At 39.4% G+C, this 22,432-nt stretch overlaps 2 protein-coding genes, 1 long non-coding RNA gene, 1 other non-coding gene and 1 pseudogene across 4 annotated transcripts; 3 read left to right on the top strand and 2 right to left on the bottom strand.

Moving 5' to 3' along the window:
* The first annotated feature begins 6,894 nt into the window (after positions 1–6,894).
* LOC119772544 lies at positions 6,895–7,820 on the top strand. The gene is made up of 2 exons (XR_005279271.1): positions 6,895–6,928; positions 7,091–7,820. It is a non-coding gene; the product is annotated as an uncharacterized LOC119772544 (long non-coding RNA).
* On the top strand, positions 7,652–7,824 carry LOC119772559 (annotated as a pseudogene).
* A 4,131-nt stretch (positions 7,825–11,955) lies between these two features.
* On the top strand, positions 11,956–18,371 carry LOC119772548. The gene is made up of 5 exons (XM_038269005.1): positions 11,956–12,016; positions 13,180–13,269; positions 14,315–14,677; positions 15,710–15,880; positions 18,193–18,371. The coding sequence occupies exons 1-5, from the start codon at positions 11,956–11,958 to the stop codon at positions 18,369–18,371; spliced, it is 864 nt and encodes a 287-aa protein (XP_038124933.1).
* Positions 17,818–17,899, bottom strand: trnas-gcu. Its single transcript has one exon. It is a non-coding gene; the product is annotated as a tRNA-Ser (tRNA).
* Positions 18,372–19,316: 945 nt separating the features above from the next.
* On the bottom strand, positions 19,317–22,132 carry LOC119772556 (protein FAM177A1). Its single transcript, XM_038269014.1, has 5 exons — positions 21,938–22,132; positions 21,678–21,845; positions 21,548–21,602; positions 21,373–21,467; positions 19,317–20,401 (listed from the first exon to the last, which is right to left on the bottom strand). The coding sequence occupies exons 1-5, from the start codon at positions 21,959–21,961 to the stop codon at positions 20,225–20,227; spliced, it is 519 nt and encodes a 172-aa protein (XP_038124942.1). The 5' UTR covers positions 21,962–22,132; the 3' UTR covers positions 19,317–20,224.
* Positions 22,133–22,432: the final 300 nt, after the last annotated feature.

A 22,432-nucleotide genomic window follows, 5' to 3' on the forward strand; every position in this document is an offset into this window, starting at 1 on the left:
GGCCAGAGCTACAGTGGAGATAAAGAGCAGGCAGCTTCAGGCCTGAACTCACTGATTGCGTACAATTTTTAAATCTCTGATCTGATTTTTATAGAGAGAGTATAGAGAGGCTCCGACTGGGCAGGGTCAGCAGATCTGTGCAGATTTTTTTTCACTTATGTCTCTTTGCTATACAAAAATTTACTTAAATAAAATTTGACTTGGAAACATTATGAGAAGTTATTTAAAAAATGAATAAAAACATAAAACTCTTAATGAGTCTGTGCAGCATCTCAAACCAGATCAGATAGAGAATGTTCATGAATTAAAACATAATGAGATCAACGTCTAAAAAAAGAAAAACACAGCAATAAATGCTGTGGGACGGTTTATATACTGATTGAGGCAGAGAGATGATGCTCAGAGAGATCTGGGAGGTTTATCTGAGGTGTTTTTTTTTTCATAAAGAGGTCAGAGAGATACGCTGCACTTATCTGCTTTGCCTGCCTCTTGTTATACCATTTTTTGTCAGCTCAAAGAGGATCACTATTTCATTATATGTTTTTTTCTCCTCCTGAAGATTTTTTTTTCGAGGAGATTAATAAACTGCGTTTTCTCTCCCTTGTTATTTTGCGAGGCTCAAAGAGGATTATTACTTTACTAACTAACTAACTAACTATTTTCTGTTCTCCTGAATTCCTATCATGGGCAAAATATTCTTTTTTTAATGTTTCATTCATTGTATTGCACACGTCTGTCCCTCTTACTATATACGTCAAAAAGTGACTCTTTCCCTGTGATATTAACAGATTTTATTTTGCATTTTCCCCCAAAGCAGATGTGTTTTACTTTGTAACTGCGTCTCTCTTCCTGTCGGACCCAATAAATTACAGCTGAATTGCTGCATTTTCCGACTAAAACAGACCTGGGTTCAATCTCAGCCGGACCTATGCAGCCCCCTTGCATAAAATCATGTTGGGTCTGATCCTCCCCATTGACTTCCAATGAGAGCTAAGTGCCACAAAACCGTCTGACATGATTTTCTGTTGGATCGGACATAAAATCTGATTCGGTGTGTTCTGGCCTTTACAGCCTTGATAATATTGCTTTTTACCATGGCTACTTCTTGGTGTTGATTCAACTTCTTAGTAGATAAGACATATTTCTACAACAGCATGTAAAAACTTGCTTAGAATGCAGCAAGAAGCAGCATGAAACTTGCATGTGGAACGCCACAAGAAAGTAAAGGGGATCCTTTCATGGAAATGAAGGATGTTGAACTAGAGAGCAAGGTTTGTTCCTCCCGGAAAAACTGTGTCATTTATGTTCATCTCATCTTCTCTTAGTACATTCTGCTTACTGATGCCTACCATGTGTTTAAGATGTTTCTCAGCAGGGAAATTCCAGTGAGCTCTTTTAACCAGAAGAAACTCAAGGCATTCATGCTCATGTGCACTGAGGAAGAAATTCTCACATCTTTGGACAATGATGCTGTAATAAACAAAGTCACAGTGACCGATGCTCTGCTCAGGCATTTATTATTGTTTTAGTGATAGCCAGGCTCAGACTGGGAACGATTTTCGGCCCTGGCATTTTTCCATCTACACCGGCCCACTTCTGGATCCCCCTGCGCGAAAAAAAAAAAAATAAATAGAAGCACAGTGGATTAACTGATCTATCTTCAACTTGAAGAGATTGGAAAACATCTCAATCTGGCAACAATGCATGGGAAACATTTGCCTTTAGATGCAAAACCCCAACATGCACCGCAACATATTTTTTGCAAAATATTCAAACATAGATTCGCCAAATAAAAGATGAACATTGTAGTTTGGTTTAAAGAAAGCATTTTAGTTTTATTATAATTTAGCTTGTTACAAGGATTTTCAGTTTGAAGAAATAGAAAATGACACCATATGCGAACCGTCACTAGGATGTGCATGACAAGGAAGGGCTACATATACTGCGTGCATCATTTAAATGGTCAACATTATCTCATTTCTTGAACTCGTTGCATTATTTACTGTCACAGATAGGTGCTTTGACTTGAATTTACATGCTGAAATTAGGACCACCTGGTATCACTGATTACCAGTCCAAGCCTGGCAGTAGCCATGTTACCTTTAAACTATTCTTATGCAGAGGAAAAATTATAATGGCGTCATTGGACAGTTTACATTTTAAAAACCAATCATGCAGAGAACAATGTAATTTTTTTTTATTCCTTTTTCATAAATAACTATCTTTATATTGCAGAAAAGGACATTCTGACAATCAGAAAACTGTTAACTCACATTCTCATATTTGTCAAAATACTTCTGATAAAACTGTTTCCTTGCAGAAAGGAAGAAGATGAAGGTTATTAGAAAATGCGGCACTTTTATTTGTTTATTTGTTGTTTAATTTTTAATATATTTAATGATTTTATTTCACGTTGAAGGTTTGGAATTCTGTGAACACTCATTTTAACAAAATGTTGATTCTGATGTAGTTGAAAAGAATATATTATAAAAAAAAATTATGTTAGGGATTTGCATTCCGGCTTAAATAAATCTGCATTGTAAAGCAACCCTAACTTGTGCTGTATTAGACATATTTCAAAATACACTAAAAGCCTTTACAGAATAATGTGATGTAGTAGACTTAGCCTCTAAGTTTACAATTACGTGATCTTTAATAATAATAGGTCATTATCTAAAGTGGAACTGTCTGAGGCATGAAACCCCAGGGCTGAAAATTAGTCCCACTGCGGACCTGCTTGGGAGGCGGTTAGAGCACTCTGCTCTAACTGCAAGGCCACCACTTCCCCTAACAGATGTGTTGATGATGCTGCAGATGAATCAGGGCAGTGTGATAGCTAACCAGATTTCATCCTTTGTATTGTCATTATGAGAACACAAAGACATTTTGCTGGGACTTCTGCCTTTAAAATCACATATAACGCTTTTAAAAATTTTACAGTAAATGAAATACTTAAATACTGCAGATTAGTGAGCCTGTGATGTGGCTAGATACCCCATGGGAAAAGAGGCCAGGCTAAATGTTCTTCTAGTGTTCAATGTAATTGTTTTCTAAATTTTATACAAGCATTTGTACAATTTTAATTCAAAAAATGCTCAATGGAAAAATCGACACCTGTCAGGGTTAGGTTGTGGTTTTGGACCCAAATGCAGAGGCAGTGGAGGCAGAGGTGAGTTTTTTGTAGATTTAATGAAATAAACACAGGTAACAGAGGTGGGAATCCAAAAATCCAACATGTAAATATAAAACAACCCAGAATTATGGAGATATCAGGGGAAAACAATCACGAGGAGCCAGAGTAAGACAAGGTAAGATGATGTAAGATGAAGTAAGACAAGGAAGCAGCACTGAGGAACTGCACAAGGAGTGTATTTATGCAGACTGAACAAAGAAAGGACTAACAAGCAGATTGGGAGCAGGTGTGAAGTGAGCAGTCTAGGAAGGAGCTGGGGAAAAGTAGACCAACACAAGAGGGCAGCAGAGGGCAACAAATAAAAACCCAATAACTCAAATCCATACAGAAAATACAACAAAATAGGAATTAAACCAATAAAACTAGAAAGCATGGAGCAAAGTAAAACATAACAGAACCAAGACCGTGACAACGTCACATGCCAATATGTTGTTGTGATTTGATGTGATCTTTCCTTTATTAAAGTCACTTTTAATATTTAGAAAATAGACAGGCATTGGCACAGTGGCGGCTGGTGAAAAATATTTTTGGTGGGGCTGATATAGCCTAGTGTATGTCTCCAACTAATCCGGAGTAAGAATTCAAATAAACAATTGGAAATGAAATACAATTTAACAGTAATGATTTAATTTACTATATAATAACAGTAACAGTGATGATTTGGGTCACTGTGATGGGGTTCTTTGGCCTCCAAGAATCCAGTCTCAGTCGGGTTACCGGTGTTGGTGATTTATTGTGCTCAACAACTCAAAACAGGGTGCAAAAGAAACTAAACTTATACAAGATACTCTGGGCCTCAGCCTCCCTCCAGTTACCAGCAATGTAACAAAGAAACAGAAAACAGAAATGGCCGCTCTTCTTCCCACAGCCCTCATTAAATAGTTTAAGCCCCTCCCCTCAGGCTCTCTTATTTCTGATTTCTTCTCATTAAACAGTTTTGTCCATATATTACCTCCACAAACAATTGATGTACAAAAACAAATAATTTTTACAACTTAATACTTTTACACAGATTCATTGACTTATTCAATTACACCAAACTGGGTTTGAACCCAGCAAAGACGCAGCCAGACTGAAGATGACCAGTCCCCGTAGCATAAACACGTACACACACACACACACACACACGGCTAACCCCACTGAAATATTAAGTGTGCACCCTCAATACGCCAGCAGGTAACCAGGAACAGCTTGTGTGTTTTAAATTCATGGAGCTACTGGGCTCAGCGCGAGTGTATTGGTCCTCACAAACACAGTATAACAGGAATGTGTGTGTGGCACGCAAAGTTAGAGAGGTTGTTTTAAGCGAGGAGGTGGATTCGTCACAGTCACAATAACCATGACATGAAATGTTCATATCCTACAACAGGGATGTTCTTCTGGCAAACGGGTAGATAAATAAGGATCTCACCGAATTTGGTGGAAGCTGCATCTCGTTCGTTACATTCGCCATCTTCCCTCTAATTGTCTGCACCTGCGCTTGGGTGCAGAAGCCTGTTAAAGCGCAGTATTTTCAGCGCCCCAAGACCATAAAGTTCCGAGACGCTGATTGGCCATTAAATTCACCTAGCAATAGTACATGATTGACAGATTCTCTGCAAATGTGGGTCTGTCTGATCAGCGCCCCCAGAACAGAGACGGTAGGAGTCTGTCTGTGGAAATCCACAAATTAATGACAGTAGATAGGGAAATGTAGTTTATATAATTTGTTTTGCTTATAGGTACACAGTCTAGAGAGTAAAACTGACATTTATGAGTTCATTTCTAAAAATATATTTTACGTTTCTCTCTTCTTATCAGGGAGGGCGGTGCCCCAGCGCCCCCTATGGGCCGGCCGCCACTGCATTGGCAGACCCTTTTTTTTTGTAATTTAGTCCAGTCTGGAGACTCAGGGCTTCACACTTTTAATTACGTCAAGCTTTTAACTTGATAAATGACTAAAGGATAGAATAAAATACGATCAAATATATTATTGGGACATTCAGTTTTAGTTATTTCTCCGTTAAACTATCTAGAATTGAGGACAGGATTGAAGTTTTCTAAATTATTCTTGTGTTCTTATGTTTACTCTGCTTTGAGTCCAAACTGCCACTGTGATGTGTTTATAAGAATCTGCTAGTTAATTTTGCACATATGGCTCTCCATGTAAATGTTTGCTACTGTGCCTTTAACAACATCATTTATTATAAGTAAAACTCACACTGGTCACCTAAAATGAAGAAAGGATCCAAGTTAGCTCAGAGTTTAAGATGAAGCATCCTGGAGGATAACTGAACAGTCGGTTCGATGATGATTCGGATGTGCATGGCGTGTGTTTCTAAGTCGCTTGTGGAGAAATGTCCTCTGTCGTGACTTGCGAGGAAACATGAAGCGATTCTTGTGGGATGGAAGAAGGAAATAGTGAAAGATTGGAAGAGAGTAGCGTCAAAAGTTGAGAAAAAGCGGAAAAGGCAGAGATCAATTAAAGGGGAGTCTAGTTCAGAACAGTCAAGTGATGAACCGTCTATACATTTCCCAGGAAAACAAAATGATTACAAAGTTATATTCAAACTAGTAAATCAATCAGTCTCTTTTTCAGATTGGAATCCGGTTCATTTAGCAAAATCGATAAATAAACTTGTAGAAGAAGTCCGAAGTGCAAGAATACTGTATAGTGGAGACCTGTAAATCAACTGACAGCCTCAAAAAGGCAAAGCCATCCAGATCAACAAGATTGAGGGGAAAAGAGTTCAGTGCAGCTTGTTGGAGAACAAAAAGATTAGCAGGGGAGTCATTGAAGGAATTCCTCTAAAAGTATCTGAAAAAGAGATTCTAGAAAACATAAGTGGTGCAAGAGTAAAAGAAATGAAACGGTTAAAAACAACAAGAAAAGGAGAAAGATCTGACAGAGTATCTGTTAATTAATTTCCAAGTGTAAAGAGTAAAGTTTTCCTTGGATATATGAGCTACAATGTAAAAATGTACTATCCTCTGCCTCTGAGATGTTTTAAATGTCAAAAATATGGTCATAAAGCAGCAGAATTTAAAGGAAAACAGCGATGTGGAAGGTGTGCCAGAGAGCACAAATACAGAAAATGTGGGAAAGAAGTTAAACTTGAATGCTGTAAATGTGGTGGAGAACATACTGCTGCATTTCGCGGCTGTGAAGTGAGTAAAGGGTCGGAAGACATAAGAAAAGTGAAATCAAAGCACGGAATAAATTATGTTGAAGCTGCAAAAAGAATCCTATCTCAGTCAGAAAGATCCAAACCCACAGTTAAAAAAATGACAAGTTCAAAATCTCTGGAGCAATGTCCCAAAATTGAAGATTGATTGAGATTTAAAAAAAAACTTATGTCATTTTCATGGTTGAAGTGATCAATTGTAGTGCTCAGACAACAAGAAAAAAACGAAAAAAATCAAAATAATAGTGAAAGCTGCAAAAAAAAGTATCTTGGAGAGATTTAAACAGGGAAATGGTTGAAATCATGATGGGAAAACCAGTAGGACCATCAGAAACTGGCACTTAAAGATAAGTTAGAAATTATGAGGACGAATTGAAATATCTATTATGTAGGCCTCAGTTAAAAAGTTCAGAAAATTGTATAAAAATATTTTTTTATTTATTTATTTTTGGGTGAGTCGTTTCCTGTTTCCTTGTTTAACTCCTTACCAGTTGGTGGTGGTAGTGCACTTTATCTAGTTTGCAAAGCACCATAAAACATCACAAGAATAAGAAGATAACTCGACAAAGTTGTGAGTTTTATTTGATATTTATCTTATCTTTGTAATCAAGGTTGACTATAGTTGTTTCACCTTTGACCTTATTAATACCTAGAATTAGAAGATACATTTAACTGTCGGTTATGCTAAGCCACCAATAATGGGTATCATAATTAACAAAATATGGACCTCCAGAAACTTGCTGGTGAGGAGGCACAGGCAGAGTCCCCCCGCAGCTGTGATCCGGATGGCAGCAGAAACAATGAGAGCACTGAAGACTGCAGGCAGCAGGCCAAGGACACAGCTGCAAAGAAGCATCGCCTGCGTCTCATCGGACGTGGGAGCCAAAGCCACACAAGAAAGGTCGAGGCAGCGCCGGCCTGGCTCTCTGGGTGTGAAGCAACAGGGTGGAATCCCTCTGAGCACCGGACAGAGGTCCCGAGAGACCTACTGTTCTAAAGGGTGGACGAGTGTTCACTTCATTGATAAGGACACAGCCCGCTCTTGGACACAACAAAAATGAAAAAGCTGGTTTTAGAGACTGCACTCCCTTCCTCGTTTAATCATTTTTTTTAATTTAGATTGTTTTTTAACCATTTTTTACATGTTTTATAGTGTGATTTATATCCCTTTTAGCTGTTTTAAATTTTTCTGAGATGGCTTTTGTGGTTTTTATCGGTACACATGCAATATGTTTTAAAAATGGATTAAATGATATGTAAACTGTAAAAAGAATACTGTGGAAATGTAACAATAAAAGTTTTCGGGAAAAAAAATCTGTTCTTATCAGTTTAATATCTGATACGTCCCCTACCCGGGGACCATATATTAAATTGATTTTTGGATCAGGGAGATGGAATAGGGGCTTGCTCCGTCCACTCCACGCATCGACCTGGTATTGCAGTACTACCAGGAACGGTGCACCCCCCCATTAATGTTAAATGATAAAATACTAATATAGTATTACTTGTTATAGTGCTTGATATATATAGAATAGCATTCTGCATGTCTGCTATGAGGAAAACATAAGATATTCTGATGTTAAACAAAATTTTGAAATTATTAGTAGCTAAAATTAACTAGGATTTTTAAAATATTAAATGTCCATTACATCAAAATATATATATATACAATCATGGAAAGAAATTATTAGACCACCCTTTTTTCTTCAGTTTCTTGTTCCAGAGGAGGTCTAATAATGTTTTCTATAACTGGATCTACCCAGAAAGGCCTGGGAGGCGGATCTAGAGCTAAAACTCTGGATTGTCCGTATCTCTGAGGACGAATTCATTGCTGGTTGTAAATATTTTATCCAGAAAAGTGAGCAAACAGAGGTGGATGGAATCCCCAGAATTTGCACTCAGGGAGAAAAACTACTTTAATGTGTAGTTTTAACATGTTTTGTCAGTTTCAAGACTTTAAATGAACAACAGTCGATCCAGTAGTTTGACGATATATTTTTAAACTGTTTAATCTGTTTACCTATATGCAAATGTTCACCATAGATCATAAAAAAGGCCACATATCTTTTTTTTTCTTCTTTTATTTTATTTGTTTTATAAAGGCTTACTTTCTGTAATTTGCTCATTTTATGCAGCGTTAATTCAAAATAATAATAATTCAATAAATTTCCTTTATTGTCCCACAATGGGGAAATCCTGGTGTTTAAATCAGCAACAAGATTGTAGAAAAAAATTGTCACACAAATGTGGACCTTTGAGAAAGCAGCAGTCTGTCACTCAAGGAGCTCTCCAGTTCTGCCGCTTCATGCATGGGGTGGGAAACATTATCTAACAGAGATGTTAATATAGTTAGGATCCTTTTAGTTTCCCACCTCCTGCACTGAGTCCAGAGGGTATCCAACCACACAGCTGGCCTTCCTGATCAGCTTATCCAGACGCTTTCTCTCAGCTACAATTAAGCCACTGCTCCAACAGACAGCTCCATAGAAGAAGGCTGATGCCACACAAAGTCATAGACGGTCTTTAGGAGCGTCCCCTGCACTCCAAAAGACCTCAGTCTCCTCAGCAGGAAGACTCTGCTCTGATCTTTTTTATACAGAGCCTCAGAGTTGTGAGTCCAGTCCAGATTGTTATCCAGATGAACACCTAGGTACTTATAAGAGTCCACTATCTCAATGTCCATCCTCCTGCATTGTAACCAGTGTCAGTGGGTTTGATCTGCTGCTGCTAAAGTCCACCACTAGCTCCTTGGTTTTTCCTGCATTAATCAGGAGGTGGTTCTGCTGGCACCAGAGCACCAATTTCTGAGTCGTCCCCACCTGTGATGAGGCCGACTGTGGCAGGATCATCATAGAACTTTTGAAGGTGGCAGTATGGTGGGTTAATGGAGAATTCTGCAGTGTAAAGGGTGAAAAGGAACGGTGCCATCACTGTTCCCTGTGGGACCCCGTACTGCAGACAAACCTATCTGAGACCAGTGTTGGGCACGTTACTTTGAAAAAGTAATTAGTTATAGTTACTAGTTACTTCTCCCAAAAAGTAACTGAGTTACTAACTGAGTTACTCCACAATAAAAGTAACTAGTTACTAGTAAAAGTAACTATTGCGTTACTTTTGCGTTTCTCGCCCCCGTAACCCTCACTACCCAGCCCCCACCTTCTCGCCGTGTGTTTCCAAAGCCAGCTGAATAGAGCGGACGACAAAGACAAGAACCTGCAGTTTTGCATTTCTTGTAACTCAACGTAAATGACTTCAGGGGGGAACGCCATGTGAAGTTTTTTAACAGGGCGTTCAGATCTGGTGAGTATATGAAATTAATAACTGGGGATGTCTAATTCTGAAATCCTGTGTGTTTGGGTTGTTATAGATACTGCAACATCTATCTATCTATCTATCTATCTAGATGTATACTCTGTGTGTGACATAAAATATGGATCTCCATCCCTGCCACAAAGGCCATCAAATAATGTTTAAAATAAAAAATACAGTAGGTTGAAAAGTCAGAGTATCCATCCATCCATCCATCCATCCATCCATCCATCCATCCATCCATCCATCCATCCATCCATCCATCCATCCATCCAGATTTCTCCCTTTCTTCATTTCTATCATTTGATCGTTCACGCTCTCCATAGTTCTCCTGTGGCGCAAGCACAGGGCGACTGTTGCGCGCCTTAAGCGAGCATGCGCGTTTCCTGTCGCTTGCGCGGTGCGGAGATGCAGAGGAAACCGTTATGTGGTGGGGAAACGCAGCTCGACGTAACACCGGTATTTCCATGTGGAAAACGCTGTTTTGCTGCTGGAGTCTTCCTCACTCTCCATCTCTCTGTGTGTGCTGTACGTTAACACTCACCAGCAGAAACACCCACCTACCCAACTGACAGACAGAATCTCACTATACATCAGCCATTCTCATCCTCCCCTCTCTCATGACAAGGCGCGCACCTCTGGATGACCTAAAAAGTAATCTTTAATATCTCTTAAACAAAAGAGGCACAAACAATATTTTTTTCTGCACAAATCTGCGTTGCACTAACCATTCAGTCTATTTGCAGAGTTTTTTGACGTGGGTGGGGTGTCAGCTTCACGCAGCTGCGCACGAGTCCTATCATGATAAAAGGTTCATTGTGCGACCTGAGTAACGCGCAGTAACGGGGTGTCTGCAATGGTAACTGCGTTATAGTTACAGTCAAAGTAATTAGTTAGATTACTCGTTACTAAAACAAGGTAACGGCGTTAGTAACGCCGTTACTTTCAACGCCGTTAGTCCCATCAGTAGCTACGTTTACATGGACACAAATAATCGGATTGAAGGCCTGATCAAATCAAAAATGTTTCATGTAAACATGTCAGACTGAAGATTCTAATCCGATTCGGTCCGATCGGAAATAAATTTAATTCCGAAAGAGAGAGGTGGTTTTTGCCGATCGCCATTCTGATTGGCGTCCATGTAAACACCCATTCGGATCTAAAGAGTAAAATAATCTTCACTGCGCATGTGTGCGACGTCAGCGTGATGTTTTTCCGCCTTGTCAACAACAGGAAACCACCGGTCGCTCTCGCTGTGAACAACATGGCGGGAGGAGTCTAGGAACGCCGACTTATACACTCAAGTTCATTTAAAGCTGCAGAAAGCAGGAATTTATCCTCCTCCTCTTCCTCTTTTCTCTCTCCACAGCCCACTCGCTCTCCCACGCCGGTTCAATCGCTCATTCTCTACATTTTCTCTCGGACATTTCGCTGCCAAGCGCTTTTTTCCTCCTCTCTCCTTTTTTCTTTCCGCTCGCTCCGAGCGCATCGTTTGTCAGGCCTCCCAAAAACCAGACGCAGACAGAACTGCCAAGTTTGGCAGGAAGTTCTGCGCATGCTTAAAAGATTTAATCTGATCCAACGCTTGGTACATGTATACACACGTCATGATCGGATCATTTCATTTAGTGTCCATGTAAACGGAGATTTTGAATTTCCGATCAACCAAGGTTTGGATCGGATCGGGGAAATTTTGCGCATGTAAACGTAGCTACTGTCTGAGACACAGCCCTGTGACAGTGAGGCAGTCTAGAATCCACTGGGACATGTGCTGGTCCACTACTGACAGCCCCAGCTTGTCCCTTGGGAGTTCTGGCCGGATGGTGTTGAAAGCATCGTAGAAATCAAAGAACATGGTCCTCACAGTGCTTCCAGGTTTCTTTAGGTGAGTCGGAGCTTGGTACAGGAGGAAGATGATGGCGTCATCTGCACCAGTCCCAAGATGGTAGGCAAACTCCAGTGGATCTAATGAAGTTATCACCACGGGGCGTAGATGGTGTAATACCAACCATTCGAGGGTCTTCATTAGGTGTGAAGTCAGCGCTACCGGCTTGTAGCTGCTGAGGTCCTATGGATGTTTTGTCTTTGTGCACTGGTACCACACAAGACGTCTTCCACAGCTGTGGTTCTTCTCCTAGCCTGAGGCTTAAGTTGAACATGTAGCACAGGATGCCACAAAGTTAATCTGCAAAACATCTCAGAAGCCTGGAGCTGATGCCATCTGGACCCACAGCCCCTCACACCTTGATCTTTTGCAGTTCATTCCTCACCTTTTTAGATCCGAACAAGATGGCGGGGGAGGGGATGGGCTGTGTGATGGAATTCTATGGAGTGGGGGGTTTGCATGATGGTTTGTAGTTGGGAGGTGTGAAGTAGTCAGTCGTGGAAGAAGGTGACAGCAGGGGGATCTGGGCTGGGGGAGGAGTGGGTGGCTGGTGAAACCTGTTGAAAAACTGAAATAATTTCAACCATCCCTGCTAATGTTTATTAATGAAACTTTTGCTTTAATTTTCTATCATCTATACATGTTTTATTCCTTTATTTGTTGTTGTGTCTCAGTTTTTTCTCACCGTTCAGAGATGGATTTCTTCCCTCCTCGCCTGCAGGGCAGCTGCAGCAGCAGTTTGCAAACAACCAGGAAGTGGTTGTTCTGTAAGTTATTATTTTTTTCCTATTCTTCATTATTGTAATGTCAGATGTGAAGCAAGAAGATGAAATGTAGTGAGTTTAGTCAGTTCAGAAGTCTTACCAGATGGAAACGTGTTCATCTATCAATGTGGCTTATGCCAGGTTAAAGCAGTTCAATTCAATTCAGTTTATCTATATAGCGCTAATTCACAACACGTCATCTCAAGGCAGTTTACAATTCAACCAGATCATACAGCTGAATTAATTTAAAGTTTCCTATTTAAGGAAAACCAGTTGATTGCACTGACTCATTTTTTTTTTTTTCTTTATTGTTGTTACGCTGTATATTAACGCATTTGATGTTTATAATCAAATCTTTTGGATTTCCTTGCTGATTTGCCAAATGCCCAGTTTGGTATCTGCAGGTTTGAAGAGCATCTTTGATGTGTTTCTGTTCTTTGGGCTTCCCTTCTGTTTTAGTAGGGACTTCCCATCCAAAACAAGGCTTTGTTTTGGTCCACTCTATAAAGCCTGGAACTCAACACTAATTCTGACATTTTGAATTGAAAAAGCTTCCTGGATGGTAAGCAAAACGTCTTCAAACTTGGAAACAAAGTCCAGTGGACTGGGTTTTTTTTTTTTTACTTTTTTGGAATGACTTTGACCTGGATGACTGAGAATCTTCACCAGCACATTAGATTGATATTGAGAAGAACTTTTCATATTTATTCTATCTTGAAAAACAGACAAGAAAGAAAAATTGAGGATTGATGGTGAGGTTACTAAAGACCACATGTGATTTGAAATAATTACGGAGCTTTATGCAGACAGATATTAACCAGCTCACGCTGTCAGGAAATAGTGGCTGTGCGTAAACTCTTGCAGCACAGTGCGATAAAGAGGATGACAACCAGAAGAAGATGATCTGCTGGAACCCGCTGCTCATCATCATCATCCTCAGCTCATGTCTCTGTGGTCAGTTTCCATCTTCTCTTTGTTCTAAATCCATCAGTAATCAGTGAAAAGTCTGTCAGTGAAGCTAACACTTCAATCCTCCTGCTGCATTTGATCCAGCAGTTTGACTAGAAGAGAATCAAGCAGAGCTCTGACAGCACAGAGACCATCATGAGACAGAAACCTCTAGAGATGGACTTTAAAGGCACACTATGCAACATTTTTCAGTTAATTAATGTGTTCCATAACGTTTTGGATGATTAAATGAGTCATTTCATGTTGAACAAAGGTATTCTCGGCCGCCCTGGTGGTCTGTGGGGGAAATACTGCACTTGCAATTGCAGGAGCAGCGACCCGCACCCACAGGCTCAGAAGTCTCGTGAGAGTCAGTCTTGCTTTACGGCGAGAACTGCTACACTCCCCAGTTAAAAGCATTCTCGCTGCTACCACAGTGGCGATCTTTGTGCAGTTATGCTACGTTCACATCGGACGCAGCAAAATCGCGTCTGCTGCTTCATTTTTGCTGCTTGTACCAGTTAGTTCTGACGCGCGGCTGAAGCAGCTTTGCTGCTCTGGCTGCGCGGTGCAAAAGTGTGTCTGAGGCGCGTTGGGCGGAGCTTCACTATCCTTTCTCTGCCTTGCAGCTATATTTGCTGTGATCAGTGGGAATAAAGTCGTTTTGATATGTGTTTAAGTGAGAAAGTACACCTGAAAACGTAATCAGTGCAGTCAGTTCATTCAGATTATCACCCTGCCTTCAATATTTTTTCTGTCAGCTGTTCAGACGCGCTGCTTCAGCTGTTCAGACGCGCTGCTTCAGCTGCTCAGACGCGCTGCTTCAGCTGCTCAGACGCGCTGCTTCAGCTGCTCAGACGCGCTGCGCCTGCTGCTCAAAACCCGCCGCGGGACCCTTTGCTGCGCCTTGACGCGCGTCAACCATTGACTTTGCATGTAAACTCGCTGCCTCGCTGGAAAATCAACACCGGTTGCATAGTGTACCTTTAAAGGCTCCCATGTTCCAGTTCTCAGTGTGTCTGCTTCTCTCTTCCTCTCTCTGTCTCTTCAGCAGCAACATTTGTAGTGAATGTGACCCAGAGCTCCTATCAGGCAGAGGAGAAGCACAACATCACTCTGGAGTGGACCTTCACCACCAGACCTCATGGATCCTGGAGTCAGCTGTTTGTTCTCTGCAGCTTCTTTACTTCTAACAGACATTCAGTCGTCTTTCGTGTCCATGATGGTGTTGAGGTGCCAGAGTCTCAGGATGAACAGATCTCAGGACGAGTCCAGAGTGACAAAGACGTCCTCAGAGAAGGACGAATCAGACTCCATGTGTCCAGACTGAGGACTGAAGACTCTGGTCTGTATGTCTGTGAGGTGGAGACTGATGGAGGCTCAGGCTATGAAAAATGTCTCCTCAACGTCTCTGGTGAGAATAAATCGTCTAAATCCAATTTTCTTTGATAAAATCCTGAGAACTGAGTTGATGAACAAACATCATCATCTTCTAGTTCCGGGGTTAACCGATTAAAAATCAGCGGGGTCCGAATAAAGAAAATCAACAACCAGTAAAGGTCTGGAGACGTTTTTAATTATAATCTGTTACTTTAAACAGAATTAAACATTGAAATGAAATGAGGTTTTTATGCATCCAATGTTATACTTACTAAATACTAAATAGAAAAAAATAGAAAAATTTTTCCGTTTTGAAATCTAAAGTGTTTTTTGAAGTAGAGAACAATCCTTCAATTTGGTATATAGACAATTTCCTGATTCACATATTTTATAAAACACCTGAACTGACCGTTTGTCTTTCTTTTTTCTGTCTTAATGAGAGCAGTGGGCTTTAGGCTTTAAACCTGGTTTGAATGGAGACTAAGCCATTCTCAAGCACATATCAAGGAGCTCATTTTGAGCCTGGATCCATATTTATTTTTGATTATGCTCATGGTGGAGAATCCTGCTTCACAGCAGCAGGTTGAGCCAAACATCCTCCAAATGTGCAGGGTCATCTTTGAGCACCATTTCACTTTTCTGTCACTAGTTCACCACAGTTCTTCCAGCAGTCCACACTTTCTCTGCTCTCTTTTTCTCAACATCTTCTCCTTCTTTCTCATCGCCCGGCTTGCCACAGGTTTGCCTGCTGTGTCTAAAAGTAGCAGCAGCAGCAACCCAGACTGACAGCAGCTCATTGGCTAATATGTATCACGTGTAGCCTGGTGTCAGACGGTCTGGAGGGCTTTACCGTATTAACAGGAAAAGCGGCACAAGTGAAGTTATACGCTGTCGTCGGACAACATGCAGTAATTTATAAATGTTTTAAATCAAGTTGTGTCCGGATTAGCCAGCAGGTGGGTCCAGATCCGGACCACAGTCCACTAATCCGTGACCTCTGCTCTAGAAGAAGCCTCCTGCTTTGAACGTGAACAAGTATGAATAAATATTTCTGATTTCTCTCCAGCAGCTGCTGATCAGATCCAAACTCAGAAACCAACTTTGACTCCAGAAGCAGAGAGACGAGGAAGGATCTTCCTCTTCATCCCACTGACAGCAGCAGCTCTGATGGTTCTGATGATAATGTTGATCGTTTGGTTCAGAACGAAAAAAATAGAAAAAACAAAAACAATCAAGTGTAAGATTTTATTGAAGGAATGTATTTTAGTAATAAGGACGTTGATCTGTTGCTTGTTTTATTTCATGTTTATATTGTGAAATATTTATTTCTGTTCTCATCCAGAAACAATGATCTTTATATTGTTCTAATGCTTTAATGCTGGAACAGCTGATTGTTACTGAGGTTGAAGCACTGTAGATGATTTACCAAAAGGTGGAATACAATGGCTGCTTTAGTATTCCAGGTTCTGCAACTGATAAATGGTATGGTACTTTAATTATTTGTGTGTTAATCAGTACTTTTAAATAGTGTTATTTGTCAAATACATGTCTTCTTCCACCTTTTTTGTTACTCTATCGATGTTAGTCATTTTACTTGGACCTGGAATTACTAAGACATTTGAACTTGTCTGACAATAAATTGTGTGTGGTTCATTCTTCTCAGAGTGAATGGAGGAGCACCAATTTGGAATACAAGTACCGCCACCTGCTGGGTAAAAAAGGGACACACAGACAGAAATATAATCTCTCTCTCAATCTTCACCACTTCATGTTTCACCAACATCCATGCTTGAAAACAAAACCTCAGTAATGCCAATAAGAGCATCTACAGCCCAGATCGTAGAGTTAGCTAAAGGGGCAGCTTTCCACGGCTTGTGCAAGGCTATAAATTGAAAATATCAACCTTTAATGACGACCCTCTTGATTATCAGACTTTTATCAGATCTGTTAAATACAGAGGAAAAATCATGCATGTGACAGATTGCAGTTTGTTTTGCAGTATATCAGTGGCCTGAAAAAATGTACCGCAGCTAGATTCAATTATCAATGTGGAGAAAAATTGACATCAAATAGTTTGTTTTCTCCATCCACCTGATTTAGTCCCAGTTTTAGTCCATGTTTTGCTAACAAGTTAAATAATTTTTGCTCAGTATAGTTGAATAATCCAACTCCCAATTAAACAAACAAATAATCTAAATGCTTTAACCTTCCAGGTAGGCCTCACAAACCACTAGAAGGTCCTCAAAAAAAAACATTGCATTTTATTTTTCAAAAATCAGCAACCCTAGAAAATACCAACCAATCCAGGCTTGATAGAGGAGGAACCACAGGGAAGTTCTCATTTTTTTTATTACTTAATTTATCCTTATTTTGGTCCAATGAATATGTTTGAAAACTTCATTTCAATCACATTTTCAAAATTAAACCTCTATAAAAATTTGATTTTTATTGAATCTACAGCCTCCTAGAAGGTCTGAATTGTTTAGCTGTTTTATAAACTGTAAAAAAACTGATTAGATAGTGACTTAAGATTTTAAATCATTAGCCTATTACCAGATATTCATACACAGAGAATTTTGCAAAGGATACGACTGCACTGGTTCCTGTATTAGTGTTAGTAATTCAGTAATAATCTATTAGTTCCCCATTTTTTATTTCACTTAAACTGTGTAGAATAATCAATAAACAAAGTTGTGAAATTCTTAGTTTAAAGCATATTTAAGATGCAAGTTTCTTAGTAGGGCCCATAATTCTTCACTTCAGTTCTCTGAATATAGAAAATAATGGATATTTTGTAGAAAGAATTTCACATCACTTATTGTTGTTGAGTAACATTTGTGCTGTTAAAAATTCACATGATGCCACTTTATTTCAGTTAATCCTCTCAAACCCTAAAGCCTATAGCTGCACCTATCCTCATAGCCTTTCAATCTAACCCTGACAAGGGCTGTCTGTCCAAACTGTTTCAAAATCTCACTCCCAAGGTTTGGAGTGAGATTTGATGGTGATGCAGAGGTAACGCAGTGGCTGCGTCCCCTGCCCAATCGTCCTCTTTAATAATTTAAACTTGATTAGAAGCCTATTATTGTTTTTAATCAGAAGGAGATGGATAGAGAAATTAAAGTACGCTTGGTCAAAACCGAAAATAAAAAAAAATAAAAAGTCAAACAAATTCGACGAGGATGGGATTCGAACCCACGCGTGCAGAGCACAATGGATTAGCAGTCCATCGCCTTAACCACTCGGCCACCTCGTCACATGAGCTCGCAGCATAAAATTGTCAATATCGACTCGCATGGACATCGGTTTCGCATTTTTTTTTTTTTTATTGTCTGGGTGACTTAGATAGTTGGAAAACGCGCTTTGCAGCGACTTTTTTCTGGATTTGTCAGATTTAGTTGATAAGAAATAGCGAAGCACTGGTACAGTACGACTGCGCCGCCAGTTACTGGGCGGCCCCTGAGGTCCTTACACATAGAAAAGGTCCGAACCGGCTCCAAACGTGGTCCGAACAAGTCCGAACTGGCTTCAAACGTGGTCCGAACAAAGGTCTGAACAAGTCCGAACCGGCTCCAAACAAGGTCCGAACGGGCTTCAAACGTGGTCCGAACAAGTCCGAACAAGGTCCGAACGGGCTTCAAACGTGGTTCGAACAAGTCCGAACCGGCACCAAACAAGATCCGAACAAGTCCGAACGGGCTTCAAACAAGGTCCAAACACATTCCTAACGACATCAAAAAGTAGCGGCGGCCATCTTTTCTACCGCATCAACGAGAGAACGACAGAAAGATTTGATCAATAAACTTGATTAATACTCATAAAAACACCACCATAAAAATAAAAAAACGAAAAAAATAAACGCTTTAATATTCCGTCTTTTCAGCATGATGTTTAATCAACTTTTATTTAAATATTTTTACGTGCTTGCACTGTGTGGCTAAGGTGGGCATATATGACAGAAATAAATGCTAAAAAATAATAAGCATACAATTATTTGCCAACAAAAACAAAATAAATAAATGTAGGTAGAAATTTAATTATACAGTGAGATGTGAATGTATTCATATGTTAATTAGCTTCTTTATTCACCTTTGTAATAATTACCTTATTTATTTATGCGCATGTTATAATATTTTTGTCTGTTTTATTCTTCCCTTGTATTTTTTTATCCTCTTTATTTCAACTTCTGCCCATATAGACAAAAATATTATAACATGCATATAAATAAATAAATGTATTTAAAAAATAAGTAATTAGTAAAGTTGAAGATTATAATGGACAATAAATAAATAAGGTAATTGTTATAAAAGCTGAATAAAGAAGCTAATTAAAAGAGATATATACATTTAAGTCTCAGTGTATAATTTAATTTCTCATAAGGAGGAGATATATGCACTTAAACACATGGAGGAATATCCTACATAATGCTGTGAAGTCAAAGAGAAAAAGGCACAAGAACAACAGATGGCTTTTTACTTTCTAATCTGAAAACTGTTTTTAAGGCTCTTTACTTTTATATTTCCTGTACTAAACCCACAGCAAACACTTTCCTTCAAGTTAATTTAATCATAGTTCATTAGAGGTAATACAAGCCATCAGGTCAAAAAAAAGTCACACAATACGCAATAGATTCTACAATTATTGTGTCTATGTACAAAAAAGAAAAGAAAAATCAGGGAGAATAAAACTATCTATTTAATGGGAAAAAGTGAGCCCTCCTCTCCATAATGTCTCCCCAAAAATTCCTGAGCATTTCCCATGGGCGCCACAAGAGGGCGCTCACGTACAACAAATAGATATGAACAAAGCTGCATTTGTTTCCAACTGCAGGTATTTTTCACAGCACTTTCATTTACTATCACATTCTCATGGTGTGATAACATTGACTTTAAAAAAGTATGATATACAAGAGAAAACATAATTAATTTCATGATCTAAATCCTTATGTTTGAAAAGAAAATCAACTAATATCTGTACTGTCATCAAAGTAGCTCATAACTTAATCTTACAGTTAGCTATAATAATCTTTTTACTCTACAGTTGTTACTTTTATTCCATTACACAACAAATAGCTGCATTAAAACTTTAAATACTCATTTTGTAGATTATTTTATGTTTATGCTGATATTAGCTGGTAGATTATGACATCTGTAAAGGTAGTGAGCTCACAGCTTCAAATTTAACATTTTAGTTTTATCTAAAATTGATGGATGGTTTCCAATATGACTATCCATGATTTTTTTGTCAGAGGAAAAGCTTAATTTTTCTTTTCTATAAGTGTAGGGAATGGGTAAGTATGTGTGCAAACTAAGTAGCAGAACTCCCCAATAGGTTGGGGAGGGGCAGATAGCTACCTGTTGATCCTTAAATGCAATGAAAACACTGAGAAAATAGTGTTTTTCTTTGTTTTGTTTGTTTTGTTTTAACTAAAATAATGATGTAACTGATTTTTATTTTTTTTTTACTTCTGGGATCACTTTTGTATATTTTCTCTGCTTAGACACAAACAGTTGCTATTATGAAAGCACAGAGAACAGTCACTTTGCACGTTAGGTTTTACGTTCTTCTCTGTTTTTCTGCATCAGCTGTAAGTTTTATTGTCCTCATCGTCCTGATAAGCTCTATTCTGACACCCGTCGTCTTTGTGTCTGTCCTCGCAGCTCTGATGGACATCAGAGGGACGGCTCACGTCTCCTGTAGCTCCATAATGGCTCCCATCGACTTTAGGGGAAAAGTGGATGTTCTCCGCCTGGTTCTCCTGTGAGATCATAAGGAGGAGATATATGCACTGAAAAACATAGAGGAATCTCCTATATGATGCTATAAAACAACTGGAAGCGATTAGAAGTTACACCACTTTGCAAAAGTTTTCACACCTCTTTAACTTCTTTAAATTTATGTTAGCTTATGTTTGAAACTTTAACAGATTTGAAGGGATTTTATGTGGATGTTGGTTTCTTTTTAAGTCTGAATTGGGTGTTATTCTTAAATATCCAGCCCCTTTACTTATATTACTTAATGTATGTTAGAGATTAATTTATAAACACCATCATAAAGACCATGAAACACAGCAGACAGGTTAGTTTTTTGTTTTTTTAAGATGAAATTGTCCAGAGAGCTGTTGCAAAGGAAATTTCCTTTTTTTTTTTACACACTGTGTAAACTAATGACAAATAAAATCTGTCTAAGTCTAAGACAGGTCAGGAAGGAAGTACCGGTATTTAGGTTATAAAACAAGGTCACATATCTAAAATGAAAAGAGTAAGACACAACTACTAACCATTCCTGAACTGATAGGTAAGAAGAGCCAAAAAATAAAAACTTTTTTAAAAAGTCTCCCTTTAGGGAAAGATGACCAACAGAAAGCGACTATTAAAAGACTGTTTTAACAAGTCCTGTTTAAAGTCGCCCTCAGTAAACATGTGGAAGTAGGTATTCTGGTCAGAAGAGAGTCAGGTTGAGTTTTTTGGCTTCCATTTAAAATATCAAGCAGAGAACTGGAGCAAGACATCAACAAGAACACCATCCCCCATAGGGAAACATGGTAGTGGCAGCATCATAATGTGGGGATGCTTTCAGAGACCCTGATGGTCTTGCAGCCATTATTACTGTAGAAGAATATCTTAATATTCTACTTTGGGTTGGTCTTGTCTTCCGTTTTACTAAGGTAACAACAGCTGTCGCATTATGCTTGGATTTGATCTAAAATGACCCTGAACTGCAGGTTACCTTGTGTTCACGGTGGTACTGATCTATTGCGTATTGATATTTGGCTGCATTCAGTCCAAGAGCACCGGCCAGTCTCTCTCCAAGGAAATCACAAGCTGGTTTAAGAAAACAAGACAAAGGCAGAACCATTAGTCCTTCTTTCATTGGGCGGCTGATCCCTGTTGTTACAACATACCCAGCAGCGACATCCTCCCAACTAGAATGGCCACATTCTTGAAGGATATCCTGGTCTAAGGGAAGGCGGACATGCATGCATCATTATCTGTTGTCCAAACAGGGATTTTCTCCTACAAATCGATTCCCACCTTCCCTCCTGGATCTCCGCAGACGGTTCTTTTTGACTGCCGCTTCTCTGCCTCATCTTCTCCAGGTTCTTCCAGCTCCAGAGTTTCTCCACTGGAGAAGTAGATGATCCTCTTCTGCTCCTGCAAAGGTGGACCCCCAAAATCTGTCTCTTGAACTTCTGCAGGAACCTGATGGATTGTTAAAAGCTTTGCATGAACTTTCATTTCAAAGGGAAACTCCAAGAGCGCTGTTTGTCCCACTTACTGATGACATGACTTACTTCCTGGTGGCCGCTGGTGTTCATTCTTTCATTAGTTGAAGCTTCTCTTTATGTGGAACCTTGATAGAGAATTACATTCCATCAACACCAGGTATCTGTGAAGGAAACGCAACCTGAGGACACAGGCTGAGTCCTGAAACCTGAGAGGACAAACACGGCAGTGCAAACCTTATTTCATGAGGAGGGCAGTCACTTTACCGCCAACAGTTTCCTTCATGTCCTGCTGAGGCTGGGATTGGCTGCTGAGGAATGTCAGGATCTGTCTGTCACTCCTACTTTCCAAAACTCACAGAGACCTGAGAGAATGTTTAATCTACAGCCACTACAGGAAGCCACACCCATCTGTTATCACTGGGACCATAAAGAGATCCACAGTGGCTCACATTCAAACAGGTTTTAGTTTGATGCTTTTATTAACTTTTATTTTCCTCATTTTCACTGAAGAGCTCCTTCAGTGACAAATATTTAATTTCCCTTTGGGGTTAACACGGTATT

The sequence above is a fragment of the Cyprinodon tularosa genome, unplaced genomic scaffold, assembly GCF_016077235.1.
Source record: "Cyprinodon tularosa strain WSP-4 unplaced genomic scaffold, ASM1607723v1 ctg715, whole genome shotgun sequence".
NCBI classification, from domain to species: domain Eukaryota; kingdom Metazoa; phylum Chordata; class Actinopteri; order Cyprinodontiformes; family Cyprinodontidae; genus Cyprinodon; species Cyprinodon tularosa.